At 37.0% G+C, this 20235-nt stretch overlaps 1 protein-coding gene and 2 long non-coding RNA genes across 6 annotated transcripts in view; 1 reads left to right on the top strand and 2 right to left on the bottom strand.

The window, feature by feature from the left end:
• Positions 1–2757, bottom strand: part of LOC145269481 (matrilysin-like) — a 67339-nt gene extending 64582 nt beyond the window's left edge. For all 4 annotated transcript variants that reach the window (XM_080125203.1, XM_080125204.1, XM_080125205.1 and 1 more), the window contains exon 1: positions 1850–2757. In XM_080125203.1, coding sequence (XP_079981329.1) covers positions 1850–1924 — 75 coding nt within the window. In that variant the 5' untranslated portion in view covers positions 1925–2757. The remainder of the gene's footprint in view (positions 1–1849) is intronic.
• Positions 2758–2897: 140 nt separating this feature from the next.
• Positions 2898–4119, top strand: LOC145269483 (uncharacterized). Its single transcript, XR_013865069.1, has 2 exons — positions 2898–3126; positions 3972–4119. It is a non-coding gene; the product is annotated as an uncharacterized LOC145269483 (long non-coding RNA).
• Positions 4120–15052: 10933 nt separating this feature from the next.
• On the bottom strand, positions 15053–19841 carry LOC145269480 (uncharacterized). Its single transcript, XR_013865068.1, has 2 exons — positions 16232–19841; positions 15053–16123 (listed from the first exon to the last, which is right to left on the bottom strand). It is a non-coding gene; the product is annotated as an uncharacterized LOC145269480 (long non-coding RNA).
• Between the last annotated feature and the right edge of the window lie 394 nt (positions 19842–20235).

Here is a 20235-nt window from a genome sequence, read left to right as displayed (position 1 = left end):
TGTCTATTGCGGTGCGTCAACCTTCTTTGTGCCGGCAAAAGGAAACATCCAACGCATTGTTTCTCTTTGGGGAACTTTGAATCTTTTCTCCCGCTTTTTTTTTTTTTTTCCTCGTTGTGCCAATATTTTAATCGTTTTTAAACGTTAATAAATTTATTTTAGTATCCCCGTACGTTTGGCACATTTAATAAGTTCCCCATTAGAACTCTTTATTTTCAACATAATATTATTTTGTTCGCTATCGATTTTCTCCTGATCAGATGATAGCCGAAAGATTTCTTGAGAAACTTCCGCTTATTATTTTCATATATATATATATATATATATATATATATATATATATATATATATATATATATATATATATATATATATATATATATATATGTGCTAATGCAGATAGTGATCCGCGCTATTTTTTAAATCGTATTTCCATGTTTAATTAAAGTTTTATGATATGTTTTTTTTTTATTCAATTGTAAGGTTAAAGTACAGAATAGGTACAAATCACCCTCCCCATGTTAAGAATGGCTTTTTAAATAATAACGTTATTATTTCAACACAGATCACTCTCTGCATGAGTACCTATATATATATATATTAAAAGTTTGACTCATTTCCAGGTAACCTACATCTAAAAATTTTAAGTGTTTAGAGCAAAACTTGGCTGAGGAGTTTGGTAGAGTCTCCAAAGGTCGACTCTTTCAACTTCGACTTAAACGTAAGATACAGGACAGTTCAAAAGAGAGGTAAGTTTACGTTTCAATTTAAACAAGATGGTCGCAATTTTTCACCTGCTAACACGATTGAAGTTGTTTTTTTTTTAATAATTCAGTAATATTCAGGTAATTCCGACTGCATAATTTGGAAGCTACCATTGTAACTTATTAGAATTGACAAAAAAAAGTCAGTAGAAATTATTTTATTTTTTATCTGAAAACTCAATTTATCGACTAACAAAATTTCGTCCTAATAGTGTAAAAGCGCCAAAGTCAGTAATTTGGTTCTATTTTTATTTTCTAGGGAGTTTTTTCTTAGACCATTTAAGGAGAAGGATTTGTGAGGTGGTCGGTTAGACAACGCAGTGGTGGTTGGTAAGGATGGAATTTGATTATTTAAGAGAAAGGCTTAACGATAACTTGTTTACATTGGACTTGAAAACGACCATGTTATAATCAGTCGGGTAGCAGACTCACAGTATTGCGTTTCTACAAACGGGCAATTCTTGTAAATAAACTTTGCTCATAAAAGTTTCGTTTAGTTTTAAGCACAGACAGAGAGAAATGTTAATTATTTATATTGGTTGTAGGTAGACGAGTTTTCTGAATGTTTTACAGGGAGGCTTCATAGATTAAGGCTCCACCGAGCATTTGCCATGAAAATAACGATAGAATAGAAAAGACTATAAATGTCACGTAGGGAGAAGAGGACACCGCCTACTAGATGATTTCATCAATGTGTTGATATACCTTTTTTGTTATGAACTCTATTTTTAAAAGTAGATAAATAAAAAAAAAATGTATTTTTGTCATTACGATTCGTTTTGAAGTTGTTCTCACATTTCATTAGTCGATTACGAAAGGTAAATAACAAAATGGGGCGTGTCGTAGTTTTGACATCGTAAAATTATAGGATAGAAATCGAAAACATATCCATAGGCGCGGTCTAAAATAACCCGAAAGATACTTGATATGCCATAAAAATAACATGTCACTATAAAAAAAAAGAACCTAGATTTCGAATCCGCAATAGTAATCACAAAAAAAAAAGGATGAAAAAAAAAATAAATAAATAAATAAAAGATGAAGAACAAAAAAATAAATAAATAAATAATGATATCTATACTTACCAATGGGTTCAATTCAGCGCAAATTGAATTCATAAAAATGATCGCCAAAACACAAACTGAACCGTTTTTTGTCATGTTGGTCCTTTGAAATTATTGTAGATGGAAGTTTAAAAATTGGAAAATAACTTGATTATCGAATAAAGTAAGTTAAACTTTTTTTTTTTTGTGATCTTTTTTGTTTAAAATTTTTGTGTATTAAAAATCTGCGTTATGACCGTTTCTTTTTTTTTGCTTTTAAATAACTAACAAATAAATATTGAATTTCGTTCTTATGTTTCGCTGCCAAAGTTTTTCTTAAGTTTTCCCAGCCAGTCGTTCTGTTTATTTATAAAATTCAGACAGTTATAGAATGAGCGTGGCGTTGTTTTCTTTGACGAAACAAAAATAGAAGTAAAAAGGCGTGGCATTGTTTTCTTTGACCAAGTAAAAAAAAGGAGGCGTGGCGTTGTTTTCTTTGACCAAGTAAAAAAGGAGGCGTGGCGTTGTTTTCTTTGACCAAGTAAAAAAAAAAGAGGCGTGGCGTTGGTTTCTTTGACTAAGCAAAAATAGAAGTAAAAAAAGAAGGCGTGTCGTTGTTTTTTTTTTGTATTTTTTTTTTTTTTTTTGACGAAGCAAAAATAAAAGTAGGAAAATGTTATTTTCTCGCCATAAAACGTAAAAATAGAAAAGAAATCCGTTTCAGAGGCCTAATAACTTCAACACGATTTTCTAAATAGAATGTATCAAAGTATACCAAGATTTTTTTCTGTCGGGGTAAAGCATAGTCTAGCTTGGTTCTGATAAATGCATCCTCTCATGCATTAGCTCCTGTTTGACAGGCCAGGAGTATCGACGTCCGAATGAACTGTTTTTGTCTTTAAATAACTAATCAATAAAATATTGATTTTCTTCTTATGCTTCGCTGCCACGCAAAAGTAAATTACAGAAGGGGCGTGTCATTGTTTTCTCGTCATAAAATGACGAAGTAAGAATAGAAAAGAAGTGCTTTCCAGAGGCGTGGCCAAATAACTTCAACGTGATTCTGCAATAAGAATGCATCAAAGTATACTAGGATCTTTTGTTGTTGGGGTGTAGCTTATTCCTAGTAGATGCGTCCTTCCTTCTGTTTGACAGATCAGGGGCACGATGATAATGACGTCCGAATCAACAATGCCCAGCATGCTTTCAGTCACCCACAAACCCATCTATAGTCTCATCCGCAAGCATCAGGCGCTTGTTAGGGCGATTATTTTCTACGACTGCGAGAGCTTTCCAGCGAGAACTGTGGAACCTGAAAGGTTTGTAGCGTTTGATCTATACTGCTGATCCGCTGGCACCATTTTGTCTCCAATACACAATGCGAGATCTACCCATTAAAGAGAAGAGAGTTCATCCACGAAGCAATAGCCGCAGACTCACCCCAAGTTTGGTGAAAACACCTAGGACGCCAGATGATTATAATTAATCAATGCTGGTGTCGAACCTCCGATCCGCATGTCTACAGTGTTCGCTCCTGGTCCTGAAAGACTAGTTGTCCATAACTATCGTGCCAGCTTTGGACCGTCGTGTGTAGTCTACGCTAATCCGGAACGCTATCTGTTCTATGGGAAGAGCCGGCTCAATTCATCCTGGGTGAATGCCGCCCAAGTCAAGTCGTCAACTATAAGACGCCCATAACTAAGTATGTACACGGCCCAGTGCAGTAACAAGAATGTCTCTTTCAAAAGAACCACTTCATCTTTCTCCTCTTTTCTCTAATATTGTGCACCATTTTGCTGTGGCTATGTTCGACCAAATTAGATTTTGAATAATTCTTTATTTTGGTCTGTACCCACCAGACGCTGGCTGGCGGTAACTAACTTATTAGTATTGTGTTCTGCAAGCAACATAACTAAGTATGTATACGGGTCAGTGTTTTTATTTATTTATTTATTTTATTTTTTCTTTTTGCTGTAGTTCGAAGCAATTAAATGCCTGTTTTTTGTTTGATTGTTTGTTTGTTTGTTTGTTTGTTTTAGATGTTTTAAGTTCTGAGTCTGAGAGACTTAGATTTCTGCATCATTCCTGTCGTTGCGGCATATCATTTTAAAGATGACAGACCGAGAATCCATGTGCCTGATAATTTATTTGTCTATACTTTCAGGAACCCCGAATGTTACGGAAAAATGTAACAGAGCGCAGACGCACGTAACAAGACGAAATGCGAAATGATATCACCGTAAGAATGAAGAAAAAAGACTATAAAAAAAACATGTGCTACAGATAGGAGCACGTTCGAGAGCACGTTTCAGAGCACGTTCTGGAGCACGCTCGACATCAAGTTCAAGACGTAAGAGAGAAGGATCATGATCACGTGAGAGAAGACAATCAAGTTAGAGACGTGTGTGATGCCACGACCGTAACGAGAATGAGGAAATAAATGTCGTTGTTGGAGTTATTACTTGTCCCATGTTCCTTGTAACGTACTCTTCTACAACGTGTTGGGTCTACGTGTGTAAACGTGTACAACGTTACATAAATTTATACATTAATATCACATTCTTTATAAATTTTGAGTCTAATTAATGTAATTTGTGTCACGTATCGGAAGGATATTAATAAAACTGTTTCTTTTAATTCGACCGCGTTTTGTTCTATTATTATTTTCCTAATTATTCTTATTCTAAAAAAAATCGATAAACAGATAAAAATCTGATGACCCCCCCCTGCACACCAATTGTTCAATTTTTATCCCTTAGCAGCTGTTTTTTTTTTTTTTCGGATGAAAAATAATTGAAAAGGTTTCAACATTTCTGATTACCCTGTATACCAAGTTTCAAGTCTGTAGATTGATAATGGACTGAGTGAACAAGTTAAGAAGTGACCTCACACACACATTCTCACTTTTCTGGATATATAAACAACAAAACGCAGCAATGGACTCAATCAATTAATTGTAAATCAGACGATGAAAGAAAATTAATGACAAACAATAATTAAGATTAATTACTTTTCAAATGAGTCGTTCATATCTATCGTTAAATGCCTGCTTTGAATTTCATCAAGTTGAATCTGATCTGGATTAAATTCAGCAAACAATTACGGTAATACATTAATAACGGATGTCAGTAACACCTGTGCCTAATATTTAACGGTAATTGCCATGAACAAATTTTTTACCCGATAACTTAAAATTCGTGGAACACATTTAAAAAAAAAAATTTTTTTAATTACATTTTCACTCCAAACAAGGCACATTGCCACTCAGGTGTAAGGGGCTACTATCAGGGTCAGCAACTACTGGGGCACTATGTAGGGATTTGGGCAGCAAGATGTCGGTTCATGTTGCACTTGAACTTCTGCATGTCAGTACAGTTAGGGAAGCAGGATCCTGAAATGGAATTCCAGAGTCTAGCGGTTCTGGGGAAGAAACTACTGGAGTAGAAATATCTTTTACATCTAGGGATCTCTACTGTGTGGTGGTGGGATTTAGCTGCCTGTCGGGCTTGTCGAAGGTGTCTGCGTCGTGGGGGCACAAATGTCTGCAGTTCGTCAGAGCATTCACCACTAAAATACTTGTAGAACAAGCAGAGGGATGCAATGTTTCGTCGATGGGACAGAGGCTGAAGCTTAAATGCCAGTTCAGGGCCTATCAGATTGGTGACTCTTTTTTTAACCTTGTCTAGGAGCGAGAGACTAGTAGCAGACGCACCAGCCCACATGTGACAACAATACTCCATACATGGGCGAATGGTGGCCTTATAGAGATACAGGATACTTTCAGGTGTCAGTAGTTTTCTAGCACGGTAGAGAGAGCCTACCTTTTTTGCAGCGGCCCTGGCAATGTTTTCAATATAATTGTTCCAGCTCATATTTCCTGTGAACGTTAGGCCAAGCAGTTTGAAAGATGTACTCTCAGACAGGGAGTCACTGGCCATTGCTATTGGTGGTAAAGAAGGTTTCTTGTGGTTATTGAAGGAAACCAGTTTGGTCTTGGCAGCATTGAATGTGACCATCCATTTATGTCCCCATTCCACTACAGATTGGAGGTCATCCTCTAGTGTTTTTGCCATTTCTTTAGATATGTGTTCATTTGTTTTCCTGTCATGCCTGTTATAGAGTGTAGTGTCATCAGCATATATACCCATCTCAGAGGCAGTTTTGTCGGGAAGGTCATTAATAAATATCAGGAACAATAGAGGTCCAAGAATAGACTTCTGAGGCACTCCCGCATTTATATCATACTGTTTAGATGTTCGACCGTCGAGGACAACCTGGATTTTTCTCTTATCTAAGAAGGATTTAATTATGCTAAGTATTCTACCAGTAATACCGTATGATTTAATTTTCCTGAGGAGACCCTTGTGCCATACCCTGTCAAAAGCCTTATATATATCTAGAGCTACCGCTCTGACCTCCCCCGCTTTGTCCAGTGAATGGTATATACGTTCAGAGATTACAGTGAGGATGTGAGCTGTGGAACGGGCTTGTCTAAATCCATATTGTTTGTCAGTCAGAAGTTTAGCATCTGTAAGGTGCCGGACTAGAGCATGGTTAATTATGGTCTGAAATATTTTGGCGAAAAGTGGGAGGAGGCTAATGGGGCGATAATTTGATGGGTCAGTTCTTTCGCTAGAATTCTTGAATATTGGTACCACAGAAGCGGTTTTCCAACAGCCCGGAAAGCATGATTCATTAAGGCATTTGTTGTAGAGTTTGGAGAGAACTGGAGCTACTTCGGCTGAGCACTTTTTTAATAGCACAGCTGGGATGAGATCAGGTCCACATGCTTTTGAAGTGTCAAGATTTTTTATGATAGCATGTTCCTGAGCAGGGGTGATTTTTAGATCGTCTAGCGTGGCGTCTGTCTGCAAAGGAAAGTCAGGCAGGGGGTGGTTGGAAGGGTCCAGTGTGGAGTTCGAGGCAAACCGGCTGGCAAGCATATTAGCTTTGTCGGTTGCTGAGCAAACAACCCCGTGATTGTTGGTTAGTGGGGGAATTGTTGATTGCCCATTATTTACTACACTGTTGTAGATTTTCCAGAAGTCACGATTTCCTAATTTTTGTGCTTCGATGCGTTTTTTAGTGGTTTCAGTAAATTCTCTCTTGGCTGTCGCTATTTCTTTCTTAACGTTATTTCTAGCTTCTATGTACTTCTGTTTGTTTGAACTGGACTTATGTCGGTTAAATCTGCGGTATGCATGCTGCCTTTGAGCAATGGCAGTTGCGCAAGTCGAAGTAAACCATTGGGGAGAGTGGGGCTTGCTATAAAATTTTCGCATGGGAACATGTGCTTCCATTGCTGTTTTGAACCATTCAGTGGTCTCATGTGCGCACTGTTCGACAGAAAGAGAAAAAATATTTCCCCATGGGGCATCTCTGATAAGATCTCTGATGGCTTTCCAGTTAGCCTTTTTATAATATCTCGTTGTTTTGAGCACGGACTCTTCAGTTTGGGCTGTTAGCATTTGTTGTACAATCCTCGGGAACTGTAGTCAGAAACAGATCTAGAAGTGATGCTTGTTGTTCTTGTTGGTCAGGGAAACGGGTTGGAAACGTAACCATTTGTGATAGGGAGTGAGATATAGCAAAACTATGTGTTGTGCTGCCCGCTGCATCTGTGTGTGTAGAGAATCCAAGCCAGTTTTTGTGGTGAACATTAAAGTCACCAAATACATGGACTTAGGCGCTAGTGTCGAGGGAGAGTGCTGTGTCTATACTGTCAGAGACTTTGTTTATTATGGTGCAGTCCTGGGTCGAGGGAGAGCGGTAGAGAAAATAAAAGTAGCTAATGTTGTGTTGTACGTTTAGTCTAAAGCACATAAAGGCTTGATCGTCCGTTTCTAGGTTTGTTTCTCTAGTCAGCGGGAGGGCATTACGAATGTAGACTCCAAGTCCGTGCATATGTCTGTCAGAGTCCTTACGACAGAGTGGGAGATAGCCAGGCATGTTAAAGTAGTTAGAGGGGATGGAGGAGTGTAGGTTATCAATAGACTTCTTTTCTTTCAACTAAATGATCGTCTTTAAATCTAATGTCAACAAGCACTCGCCATAATTACTATGCCTTACTAAATTTAGTGTGTAAAATGGTGCAGTTTTAATACTTCGAGGCATTACCTCTTTATCAAAATAGTAGATGATGGTCAAGTCTTTTACTGGTTTACTTTTCTTTATGTTAGATATGTTATCGTGTGCGACAAGATCAAAGTGTAGTATCTGCTCCGACAGGTACTGCAAGCAAAGACCATATGTGGGGGTAACTCCACATATCAGACCTTCGTCAATGTAGGGGCAACCCTTCATACCAATTGTCACTATCCAGCTCCCATTTCCCACCCATAGGGAGTTTGTCCCCTTTCCCCCTCCCTCTCTCTCCACATTAAAAAACGGCTTTGTGCCTAATTTGCTCAGTGGGGAAGCAAATGAATACATACTTTCAGGAATTAATGGAATTACCAAAACGCAATAAATATTATGACGACTAAACGTCGTGGAAGATATTGGTGACCTTGCTCCACAATCATGATGCGTTATGAAGCCATTATTTACAGATAATTTTTAAATCCAATAGTAAATTCTCTACAGTGAAATGCAAGATACAATGCATTGCGGACAAAGTGATTGCGGAGAGACACGTGAAGCTTACTCCCGGTATCCTGCGGGGTGGGGTCTTTAACTGGAGAAATTGATCAATCGATTTGATTAAGACATGGTCGATTTCACTGATTTCAATGACAATAAAACTATGGAGCGCAGAAAATTTGTTGATGATCATTCCAACCGGACAACGTCGGGTCTCCCTGCTAGTTGAAAATATAATAACTTTTAAATAAGAAACATAATCACATTCGCCCATTCATGGAGTATTGTTGCCACATCTGGGCTGGTGCATCTACCACTAGTCTCTCCCTCTTAGATAAAGTCCAAAAAAAAAATTGTCAATTTAATCGTTCCCACTTTATCAACTAAGCTTCAGCTCCTGTCCCATCGCCGCAATGTTGCATCCCTGTGCCTGTTTTACAAATATTTTAATGGAATGTGTTCTGATGAACTCGTTTCACTTGTATCCCCTCGACGTATATATCCCCGACAAACTCGCTTAGCAATGAGATCTCACCCCTTCACTGTTGATGTCCCTAAATGCAAGAAAGCTTCCTATTCTAAGTTTCTTCGCTCGAACAGCTAGACTTTGAAATTGCCTTCCTGCTGCCCGCTTCCCTGGCTGTACTGACATGCAGAAGTTTAAATGTAACATTAAAAAATATCTTGTTAATCTTTCTTATACATGGCCAAATAGTAGCCCCTTACGTCCAAGTGGTGATATGTTTTGTAACACGAGAAAAAAATCCATAGAAAATATAATAACTTTAAAAATGTAAACGTAACCACGTTAAATATATAAATATAATAAATTCAAAATAAGAATACAATAACTTTCAAATAAAACAGATAATATTAAAATACTACATACCCTTTAAATATCGGCATAAAAACAGACTGACAGACTAGCATCCCTTTTTACGCTATGAACTCAAGAAGCTAAGTCACTTTTCTATCCGTAACTTTTGAAGTCTACTACCATCTTTGTATTGCAAACTTTTGTTTTATTTTTTCCCTTATTCCAGCTTTGATGTTAATCCTGAATATTTGTCTCGTTTTCTTTTTATTTATCTTTCTTTTTTCTTTTGTTTTTCCTAAATCTTTTTTGTCAAACATACTATTATTAACCAATACTTGTTTTCCTATATTTAAAACTATAAAAAAAAGAAAAAAGTCTCCTATTGAACAATTCCCAAATTATACCTGCATATTATCTGAACTTAAAAACACGCGGCTTTTTTTTCTCTCTCTAAAGTATGCATTACTTCTAGCTAGTCTAAACCTAATACGTAACCCTAAAGGTATTACCTTCTTAACCAGTTTTTTAAACGAGTTAAAATAACCAGACTTTCCAATTTGATAAAAGTTCTATTATAGCATATTTACTATAGGGTGGAGCTGGAATGGTCGAAAGTTCTGGCATCAGATAGATAAAAGCAAAATTATTCATGCATTAACATGGGAGGGGAGACTATCTTCAAGTATTGCCCTAAACTGGGAATGGGGCAACTGACTTATACTAAGTAGATATTGATAAGTGCTTCTCACATTTTTTTAATGGAGAGTAGATAATGCATGTGGATGTGGTATCGGCAGCTCCAGTAACTCTCGCTCCTCCTTTTTTGTCCTTCAGCCCTCATTTTCAATGTTTGATTTTTCTGACAAAGAGTGAAAAAAGCTGCTTTGCAGGTCGGTAGTACTTTGTGAACAGTAGCCTGAGATGTCGGAAAACTTCTGTTTTATGAAAATCCTTGTGGTCATGTCACTAGTAAGGGTGCTGGAGGAAAACGTTTCATCTGGGCTGACGTTATCCGCCTGATAGTCAGGGACCCGAACCTTGGATTAACCACTAAGGAGGCTGTCCTATCAGCAGGTGCAAAGTACCGGGGCTTCTGTATTGCCATTTGGTGAATGGATTCTGGACCATACAGTAGTTTCTGGTATGTCCTCTCGATGCCATACAAGTGGGTAATTGTTACGGCTTTACCTTATCATGTACTACAAAAAGAATTTCTTGTCTTTTTTCTCTCTTACTTTCCCTCTCCGTCCTCCAACCAAGTCTATCGACCTGTTCCACAAATCCCAAAACCTCAACATGACAAATCCCCCCCAAAAAACACGAATAAACCTAGAACCCCATCCTTCAACGTAGACCCCTACTACCATTCCTTCTCCAACATCAGGGGTCTACGTTCCAACGTTCAAGAGGTTGAAGCACAATTACAGGAGACGAAACCGAACATATTCTTTCTAAGTGAAACTGGCATAGGGCCAACCACTTCCCTAGACAAATTCATAATTAAAGGATACTCGAACTTAACATCTAAATCTGATCCCCAAGATCGCCATGGGTATGGAATATGTGCCTACATTAAAGATGGCTTTCCATGTGGTAGGGATATTTCCAGAGAAAACCCTAATTTACCTTATATGTGCTTCCGGGTCGCACTAGCTTACACCACTGCATTTATATTTGCCCTCTATGGCCCGCACAACAGTGGTATTACAATCTTTAAGAGCATATCTGAGAAAATTGACCACATCCTGTCTGCTCATCCTTCAGCTAACATTCACATGTGCGGTGACTTCAATGTCCATAATGTGGAATGGCTGACCCACTCAAATAAGACCGATGACGAGGGGAGGTTCTGTCATGATTTTGCCACTGCCTATGATCTCACTCAGATTGTTCACGAACCCACCCGTGTTCCCGATACTACCGGTCAGTATGCAAGCTTTCTAGACCTTTTCCTCAGAACTTCCCCTGAGCTATGTTCATATTCCGTTCTATCTCCACTGGGATCCTCCGACCACTCCGTTAAGATAAAAATGAAATGTAACAAATCTTCAGGCATACCTCTCCACCGTACTGTATATCGATACTCTATGGCTGACTGGGATAGCTACCGTACATTCATATCTGACCTAACTCTGCATACCATGTTTAAAAAGGGTGTGTCCTCTATAGTATCAGACTTGACCGAATGGTTAATTGTAGGCATATACCGATTCATACCATCCAAAAAAATTTCCAACCAAAACCTAACAGCCAGCCATGGTTCTCCCCAGAATGTGCTGCTGCCATAGCGCACAGAAATCACTTTTTCCATAGCTACCAACGTAATAGATGTACTGAGACTAAAGCTGCTTTCAGGACTGTCAGCAATCACTGTAAAAGAGTAATAAAATGTAAGAGAGCTATATGCTCAGTCCGTTAAATCCAAAGTAGCTGAGCAGCGGCTTGGCCCCCACCAGTTTTGGCAAATAGCAAACAGGATCCTGAACAGAAGCGTGCGTTCTATCCCAACCCTCATCAATGGACCTGAGGTCATCTCGTCAGCATTAGGCAGGCCAAAATATTTGCCAAGAACTTTGCAGCTAATTCTACCCTATGCGACGAAGCCCAATTTCCCGTATTTCCTCCTATAACAGACAACACGCTATGCAACATACAAATATATGTGCGGGAGTTCGCCAAGCTAATCAAGAACCTTGATTCCAGTAAAGCAACTAGCCCTGGCGGCATTACAGTTATAGTGCTGAAAAAGCTTCAACCAGAACTTGCCCCCATACTTACAAAACTGTTTAAACGTTGACTTAACGAGAAGTGCTTTCCAACACTCTGGAAACCCTCATCAGTATGCTCTGTATTTAAGAATGGATGTGAAAAGTCACATCCCTCTCAACACAGACCAATAAGTCTCCTGTGTGTCATGAGTAAGTTGCTGGAATTCATATTAAATAAAGAAATAGTCAACCACCCCAGCAAAAATAACCTTCTTAGTGACATGCAATATGGTTTCCGCTCCGCAAGATCTACAGCAGATGTGCTAACAGTTATATTTCATAGGATTAGTGAATGTTTTGACAAAGGCTTCCTTTCCAGGGCAATTGCTCTTGACATACGAAGGCCTTCGACAAGGTATGGCATAAGGACCTACTTCACAAGATTTCCAGCTACGGTATCACTGGTAATATTTTCTCAATCATTAAATCATTTCTCTCCGATAGGTTCATAAGAGTAGTGGTTGATGGGCAGAAATAAGAGGCCCACAGTATTAATGCTGGAGTTCCTTAGGGATCCATCGTGGGCCCAACTCTTTTCCTGATCTACATCAATGATCTCCCTAAACATACTTAAACCATTCGTTGACATCTATGCTGATGACACAACCATCTATGGCAACACATCAAAAGCCGTAAATGACAATGTTCCCTCTAATTCTCTCTCTCTTTTGATCTTGAGCGCGTGGTACAGTGGGGGAAGAGGTGGCTGTTTATTTTTAATGCATCCAAAACCAAGCTTCTATCTTTACATCATTAACGCTCTGATCCCCATCTGGCATCAATTGAAATGGATGACTCTCGTCTTGGGGAGGCTCCATGTTTTGACAAGCTTTTAGGTTTGACCTGTACTCCTGATCTGAAATGGAACACGTACATCAGATCTGTTGCCAAGGACGCTGGGAAAATTGTGGGATCCTTCTACCACTCTAGAAGATATCTCACTACTGATGCAATTCTCTATCTATATAAAAGCCAAGTACGTCCAAGGATGGAGTACTGCTGCCACATCTGGGCTGAAGCTGCTAAAAACAGCCTATCCTGCCTTGACAGAGTACAAAATAGACTTCGTAGCTTAGTGAGGGATGCCCTTTTCTCTTCCCTGCAGCCTCTCTCCCACAGAAGAGACGTTGCGAGCCTATCTTTTTTTATCGTTATTTCTATGGCAAGTGCTCGTCTGAGCTTCAATCTCTCGTCCCCTCTCGCCAATCTTTCACGAGAAACACCCGTCTGGCTGAAACTACTGTCAATAATTTTCCCCACTATTTATCTGTGCCTAAATCCAAACGTAGATTCCATGAGCAGAACTTCTTTCTTAGTAGAGCACGACTGTGGAACTGTCTTCCGCTTGCCTTATTTCCCACCTGACTACAACTTTGGATACCTTCAAGTCCAACATAAACAAATTCCTAACAAACCGCCCTCTTAAGTAAGACACTCTATCAAATCTCCAATACTGATGATTACTGCAATACTATCTCATTGATTACTGTACACGCAATAAACCTTATCCCTGAGTGACCCCCATGTAAAAAATACTAAATATAACTTTTAAATAAAAACATAATAACATTTACATAGAAAATATAATAATCTTTAAATAGTAAACGTAAACTCAAAATATGAGAACAATAACTTTCAAATAAGACACATAATATTTAAATCTATATATATATATATATATATATATATATATATATATATATATATATATATATATATATATAAATGTAACTCTTGGTTCGTTCGTAATTAATAGTCTAAATAACTAAATAAATGATTGCTCCGAAATTTTGGTATAATATGTTTACCGTACCTATGCGTGTTTTTATATATCTCTTTTTAATTATAACATTATACTTAATTTTTCTATAATAAATAGGTGGTTTTCTTTGTACCGATAGGCCATTTTTTTATGGACAATTATTTATCACCGCTTGCCGTCACGAAAACCAGTTTTTCCAATTTAGCTGTTTTCCCGCTAGATCTGGAGATTTCGTTTGCAATCTAGCGGGGAATTCTAAAAAATTTGGAGATATTGCTCACCCACACACCCGCAATTTTAGATTAATAAAGAAGAAAATCGCTTGAAAATACTTTAAAACATAAAATAAACTCATTATTTATTGATTATTTTTTCGTTTTTCACCTTTTTTTTCGGTTAACCATTCTTAAATCTCGCTATAAAATCGATTTTTCCAAGTACATTTAAGGGGGGCATTCCAACCGTAGTTTAGTTTAAAATACGATCTAAGCAAGAAACAACAGCAAAAAAAAAACTTATAACCAAAAACTAGAATTTAATTATCTACCAACCTAAATACTTTTAACATGCTAAAACAAAGTTTTTCTGTTTTTTATTTTTCTAATTTCCAAATATGTTATACCACGATCAGCCGGTCACGGAGGTGTGACCGACAGACGTGTTACAGTAAATGTCTTAAAGCGGTCTCATGAAGATATGAAGATGGGCCAGTCATTAGGGTCTGAATAGCGTTTTTTTTTTTTTTGTGCGCGTGTGTACTGGTCTGCCATTTTTTAAAAATTTTGCCAGAAATAATAGTTTTTTTTCCGTTTTTAAAGACCGTGGACCATTTTTTTTTTTATTCGATTCGTCTAGTGGTCATTATTTTTTGTTGTGCCGTGGGTTTAAGAGTCGAAATTATTTCCATGCTGGGAAACAATATGTCTTGGTCATAGTGCATCATTTATACTGCGATACAGATGCGACGAGATCCGTCTGGTAATTAACCAGGGTCAATCCTGCGTCTTAAGGCAACATTTATACCACGATCAGCCGGTCACGGAGGTGTGACCGACAGACGTGTTACAGTAAATGTCTTAAAGCGGTCTCATGAAGATATGAAGATGGGCCAGTCATTAGGGTCTGAATAGCAAGAAGAAAATCATACCTGAGATGTTGGATCTGGGTGTGGCTCCTTTCTTTTCTCAAGATGATCTCTTCACCCTGGTGGCGTTCTGATGGGAATCTTCATCTCTTTGTCCTCAGGGCCGCCTTTCGACTTCAGACATTTATGAAGGCATTCATGGCAGACACAAGAAAAATGACACGCGACACAATTGTAATATACATAAGGTATGACTAACTATTTTATTTTACATTAGAAATACAATATATATTACAAAAAACAATTTACAATTCATTTTTACGATTAAAAATGGATAATAGGCTTTTCGAAGCTAACTAAACTACCCTAACTAGTGTTGAGGGAGGGGGTGCCCCCCTCATTTACGGAGAGACAAAATATGCGTCCTCACATCATGGTGGTCGTGCAGGAAAGAGACAGAAAGATAGCAAGGGAATTATGGGAAGGGGTTTCTTTGTATCTCTACGCTCATGGACAATTTACCACCCGTCCATGCTGCAGAGTGTGTTAGAAACAGTGGCACAAGGAAATAGTGCCACATCCCTCCCTATGCAATCCGAAATTTATGAGTATTCATAAATTTCAGAAGTCCTTAATTTTCCGTGAATGGTGCGTCAACCGGCCGTCAGCAATCAATGTCCCCATGCTGTACGTTCCATTAGGAACTCAGTAAAGCAAGTTATCTTTTTCCACCAGGCTCCTGGTAGACTGGTATACTGCTTCAAATACCAGAGAGGGTAATCATCCTCGCCCTCCATCGAGGCAATGACATCACGATTTCAGTTACTGGATTTACACTTTGTTAAGCAACCAGTATAATATTTTTTAACAAAGCCGGATTTTACGTGAGTTCATCACGCCGACCTATACGTATTTGACTAAGCCGGATTCTACGTGAGTTCATCACGCCGACCTATACGTATTTGACTAAGCCGGATTTTACGTGAGTTCATCACGCCGACCTATACGTATTTGACTAAGCCGGATTCTACGTGAGTTCATCACGCCGACCTATACGTATTTGACTAAGCCGGATTCTACGTGAGTTTATCACGCCGACCTATACGTATTTGACTAAGCCGGATTCTACGTGAGTTTATCACGCCGACCTATACATATTTCACTAAGCCGGATTCTACGTGAGTTTATCACGCCGACCTATACGTTTTTTAATTTAGTCTGCATAACATTATTTTCGTAACTGGATTTACGCTCCCTTCAGCAACCAGTATAATGTATTTTAACCAAGTCGGAGTTACGTGACCTCACCACGCCGCCCTATATGTATTCCAAGTTATTACTTCAGTTACTGGACTTACGCTCTCTTCAGCAACCAGTATAATGTATTTTAGATAAGTCGGGGTTACGTGACCTCATCACGCCGACCTATATGGATTTAGTAAAACCTTGGTCTTCAGAGGTTCTAATCCAATTAATTCTGTTAGAGCAAGGAGTCTGCCGCCGAGCGACCAATAAAAACTATCCACCACGGAATATTTATTAATTATATAAAGAATTAATTAAGAAGGGCACTCAGCCTTCATGAGTTAGAATACTCAATTAGGGTGAAAAAAATTTCCAAAAATAAACAATTCAGAAACCTGGTATACATTAAATCAATGAAATAGGGTGTTAACAATTTTTTTTCTTAAAAAGAAAACATTTTTTAAAAAATCATTTCAGAGCACCTCGGTCACAATTAGAATTTGTTTACACAATGCAAACGCATTTCAGTTATTACATTCATAATTAACTTTTTCCCAAATTTCAGGGTACATTTAAAAAGTATGTGTATTTTTTCAAAACTTGATTTACAAAAGATCATTAAAATTTAATTCCAAAATTTAAAAATTATTTCAAGTATTTTGGTTCATCGTTAAAATCAATTTATGTTAGTTAACTTCTTTCCAAAGTAATTCATTTATTATTATAAAAACCAATCTTCTCAAAAGGTCATAAACTTCGAATAGACCCATTTTTCGTAATACAATTCAAAAATTATTCCAAACATTTGGTTCATTATTAAAATTAATCTTCCGAAAAGATCATAGACAATTCATTTTGAATCAATTCACCCTTCACAATGAGATTCAGAAACATCCCAAATTTTTCATTTCGTAATTATTATTTTTAAAATTCAGTGTACATTTAAAGTTATTTAATTGATTCTTAAAAATCATTTCTTCTTATAGGTCATTATCAAGGTCATTTCGAATTCAGAAATATTTCACGTTAATTAACTTTATTTTCCAAAGTAATTATTTTATCATTTAAAAGCAATTCTTTTCCTAAACTCACTCACAAGGATTATTTCGAATTAATAAACTCCCGCCACACCTGGGAGTCACATTAGTTAACGACCAGTTCTGTATAGTTAACAGCTCGAAAAAATTAAAGTTTCAATTAAAGAGAGATCTTTCTAGACTGAGGAAATCTTTTTTTTTTTCTTAATAATTAATTCAATTTTACGTATATACTCCTCAGTCAATATTTCAGGGACCCCTATCATACGGTCCAATTTCAAATAAACCTTCAATTAAAGAATTTGCTCGAATAATTCTTCCTTAAAATCATCTAGAGTTCAGGAAAATTTCTTTCGTTAGTCAAACAATATTTCCTTAGAAATTATTAAAAATTCAGAGAATATTCGAAATGTAATAGCGTAATTTTTCTTTAAGAAAAACTATGAACATTTCAGAGAACTCTTAAAAAATTAACGTAATCATGTAACAGTTGGCTTTTCCAAACACTCGAAGACTTCAAAAAAGTACTTTAAGTGCTGTTTGAATAATCGTCTCAGTTTTTATTTTTAATAAAAACCAATTGAAGACATCATTTAATGTAATTTAACGAAGCATAAATAATTTTGTTCTTTAAACTTGGTAGAAAAATTTAAAAAACTCCAAGTTAATTCGTTATTATATGCCCTCCTGCAATCAGCCATGGGGGTTTAGCTATACAATCATTAAAACGCAAGAGTAGAGAAAGAGACTGAGGGGGAAAAGAAGGGGATAGAGACAGAGCGATGCCATTACACACCCTACCACCCTCATGATATCATTACGTAATAACAAAAAATTATTCGACAATTTTCTCTCTCGTCCTCATAGACCCTAAAAGGTAAGGGAATGAGAGAGAGAGAAAGATAGAGAGAAGAAGAGAGAGAGAGAGGCAGATAGCATTGTTCTACCACCCATTCCTCAACACCCTCGCAAACACCATGACGAGGTCATCTTCGCTTATCTTTCCCATGTGCGGCCATTGTTTTAAAAAATGAGTGACAGGTAGACATTAAACATTTCTACGAGTTTAAAAAAAAAAATAAGAAAATAGAAAAACAATCTTATTTGGAACAATTTTGTAAAATACATTCAAACACAAATCTTTCATATTATCTAACCCCAATTTTTTTTTACCAGTAACATTTTTTTTTCTTTTTAAACAGACAAAACATCAATAAAAGAAACATTATCAATTCAAAAAAAATGTCCCCTTATGTTTCAGCTTTAATTGTTACCTAACCTGAAAAATAAACACATCAACTGTTCATGGAATAAAATGTAATGTAAAAGTTCTATTTTTTCAAATCTGAATCTAACACTTGCAAAGTCAAAAGAATTTTTTAAAAAGTCCTATATTTTTATAAACCTGAAATAAAGATCAGATAAAAAATGTTAGGTATCCTTTATTTTCTTTCCTTTTTTTTATTTAAAATTTATTTTTCGAGCTTCGTGTTTGAAGGATTTTTTTCTTTTTTTTTTTCATGTAATAACAAGATGCATAGATATACACACATATCGATATATATCCGGAGAGAGACAGAAAGAGAGAAAGCGTGAGAGAGAAAGAGATATTGCATATTCTAGAGACACTTTTTTCTCATCTCTGTTTTTTTTTTTTTTTTTTTTTGTGTGGGACACATTTCTTACTTTTTTTTTTCGAAGGGTTACTTTCAATACTCTTTTTTTTTTTAAATCGATCTTTTGTAAACCGTTTTTTTTTTTTGTAGGTGCAAGACAATTTTTTGTTCAGGTTCTGAATTTTCTTTTTGAGTGCGTTTTTTTTTTTGTGCGCGTGTGTACTGGTCTGCCATTTTTTAAAAATTTTGCCAGAAATAATAGTTTTTTTTCCGTTTTTAAAGACCGTGGACCATTTTTTTTTTATTCGATTCGTCTAGTGGTCATTATTTTTGGTTGTGCCGTGGGTTTAAGAGTCGAAATTATTTCCATGCTGGGAAACAATATGTCTTGGTCATAGTGCATCATTTATACTGCGATACAGATGCGACGAGATCCGTCTGGTAATTAACCAGGGTCAATCCTGCGTCTTAAGGCAACATTTATACCACGATCAGCCGGTCACGGAGGTGTGACCGACAGACGTGTTACAGTAAATGTCTTAAAGCGGTCTCATGAAGATATGAAGATGGGCCAGTCATTAGGGTCTGAATAGCAAGAAGAAAATCATACCTGAGATGTTGGATCTGGGTGTGGCTCCTTTCTTTTCTCAAGATGATCTCTTCACCCTGGTGGCGTTCTGATGGGAATCTTCATCTCTTTGTCCTCAGGGCCGCCTTTCGACTTCAGACATTTATGAAGGCATTCATGGCAGACACAAGAAAAATGACACGCGACACAATTGTAATATACATAAGGTATGACTAACTATTTTATTTTACATTAGAAATACAATATATATTACAAAAAACAATTTACAATTCATTTTTACGATTAAAAATGGATAATAGGCTTTTCGAAGCTAACTAAACTACCCTAACTAGTGTTGAGGGAGGGGGTGCCCCCCTCATTTACGGAGAGACAAAATATGCGTCCTCACATCATGGTGGTCGTGCAGGAAAGAGACAGAAAGATAGCAAGGGAATTATGGGAAGGGGTTTCTTTGTATCTCTACGCTCATGGACAATTTACCACCCGTCCATGCTGCAGAGTGTGTTAGAAACAGTGGCACAAGGAAATAGTGCCACAATGTTATTTAAAGTGGATTTTATACAGTGAATAAAAAAAATAATAATAAACGCTTAAGGGGTAAGGAGGCTTAATTTCCCAAAAGTTGTAAACAAATGACTAGGTGTATCAGAATGTTTGTATGAATTTTTGACACCCCTGTACATGTAAATTCCGAAGTTTAAAACCTTGTTTTTTTTTAAAAAAACACATTGTTTATTTTTTTGTTTCATTTTTTAAATGAAACCTTGGTTCTTGCCCCTTTAATTGAAAAAAAAATTAGGATTTGAATTACATTTTTCGAGGAGTTATAAGCTTGGAAAACGTGTTGGAATTATTCAATATTTTTCACGAAATTTCTGACACACCGAACAAATGACTTATCTACCACTAACCCTAAGTTCGAGTTGCA

Source organism: Euprymna scolopes, chromosome 45 (genome assembly GCF_053919585.1).
Source record: "Euprymna scolopes isolate OS-2025 chromosome 45, ASM5391958v1, whole genome shotgun sequence".
Lineage (NCBI taxonomy): Eukaryota > Metazoa > Mollusca > Cephalopoda > Sepiida > Sepiolidae > Euprymna > Euprymna scolopes.
Note: the sequence above shows the minus strand (reverse complement) of the source record. Positions and strands in the feature narration are given on the sequence as shown.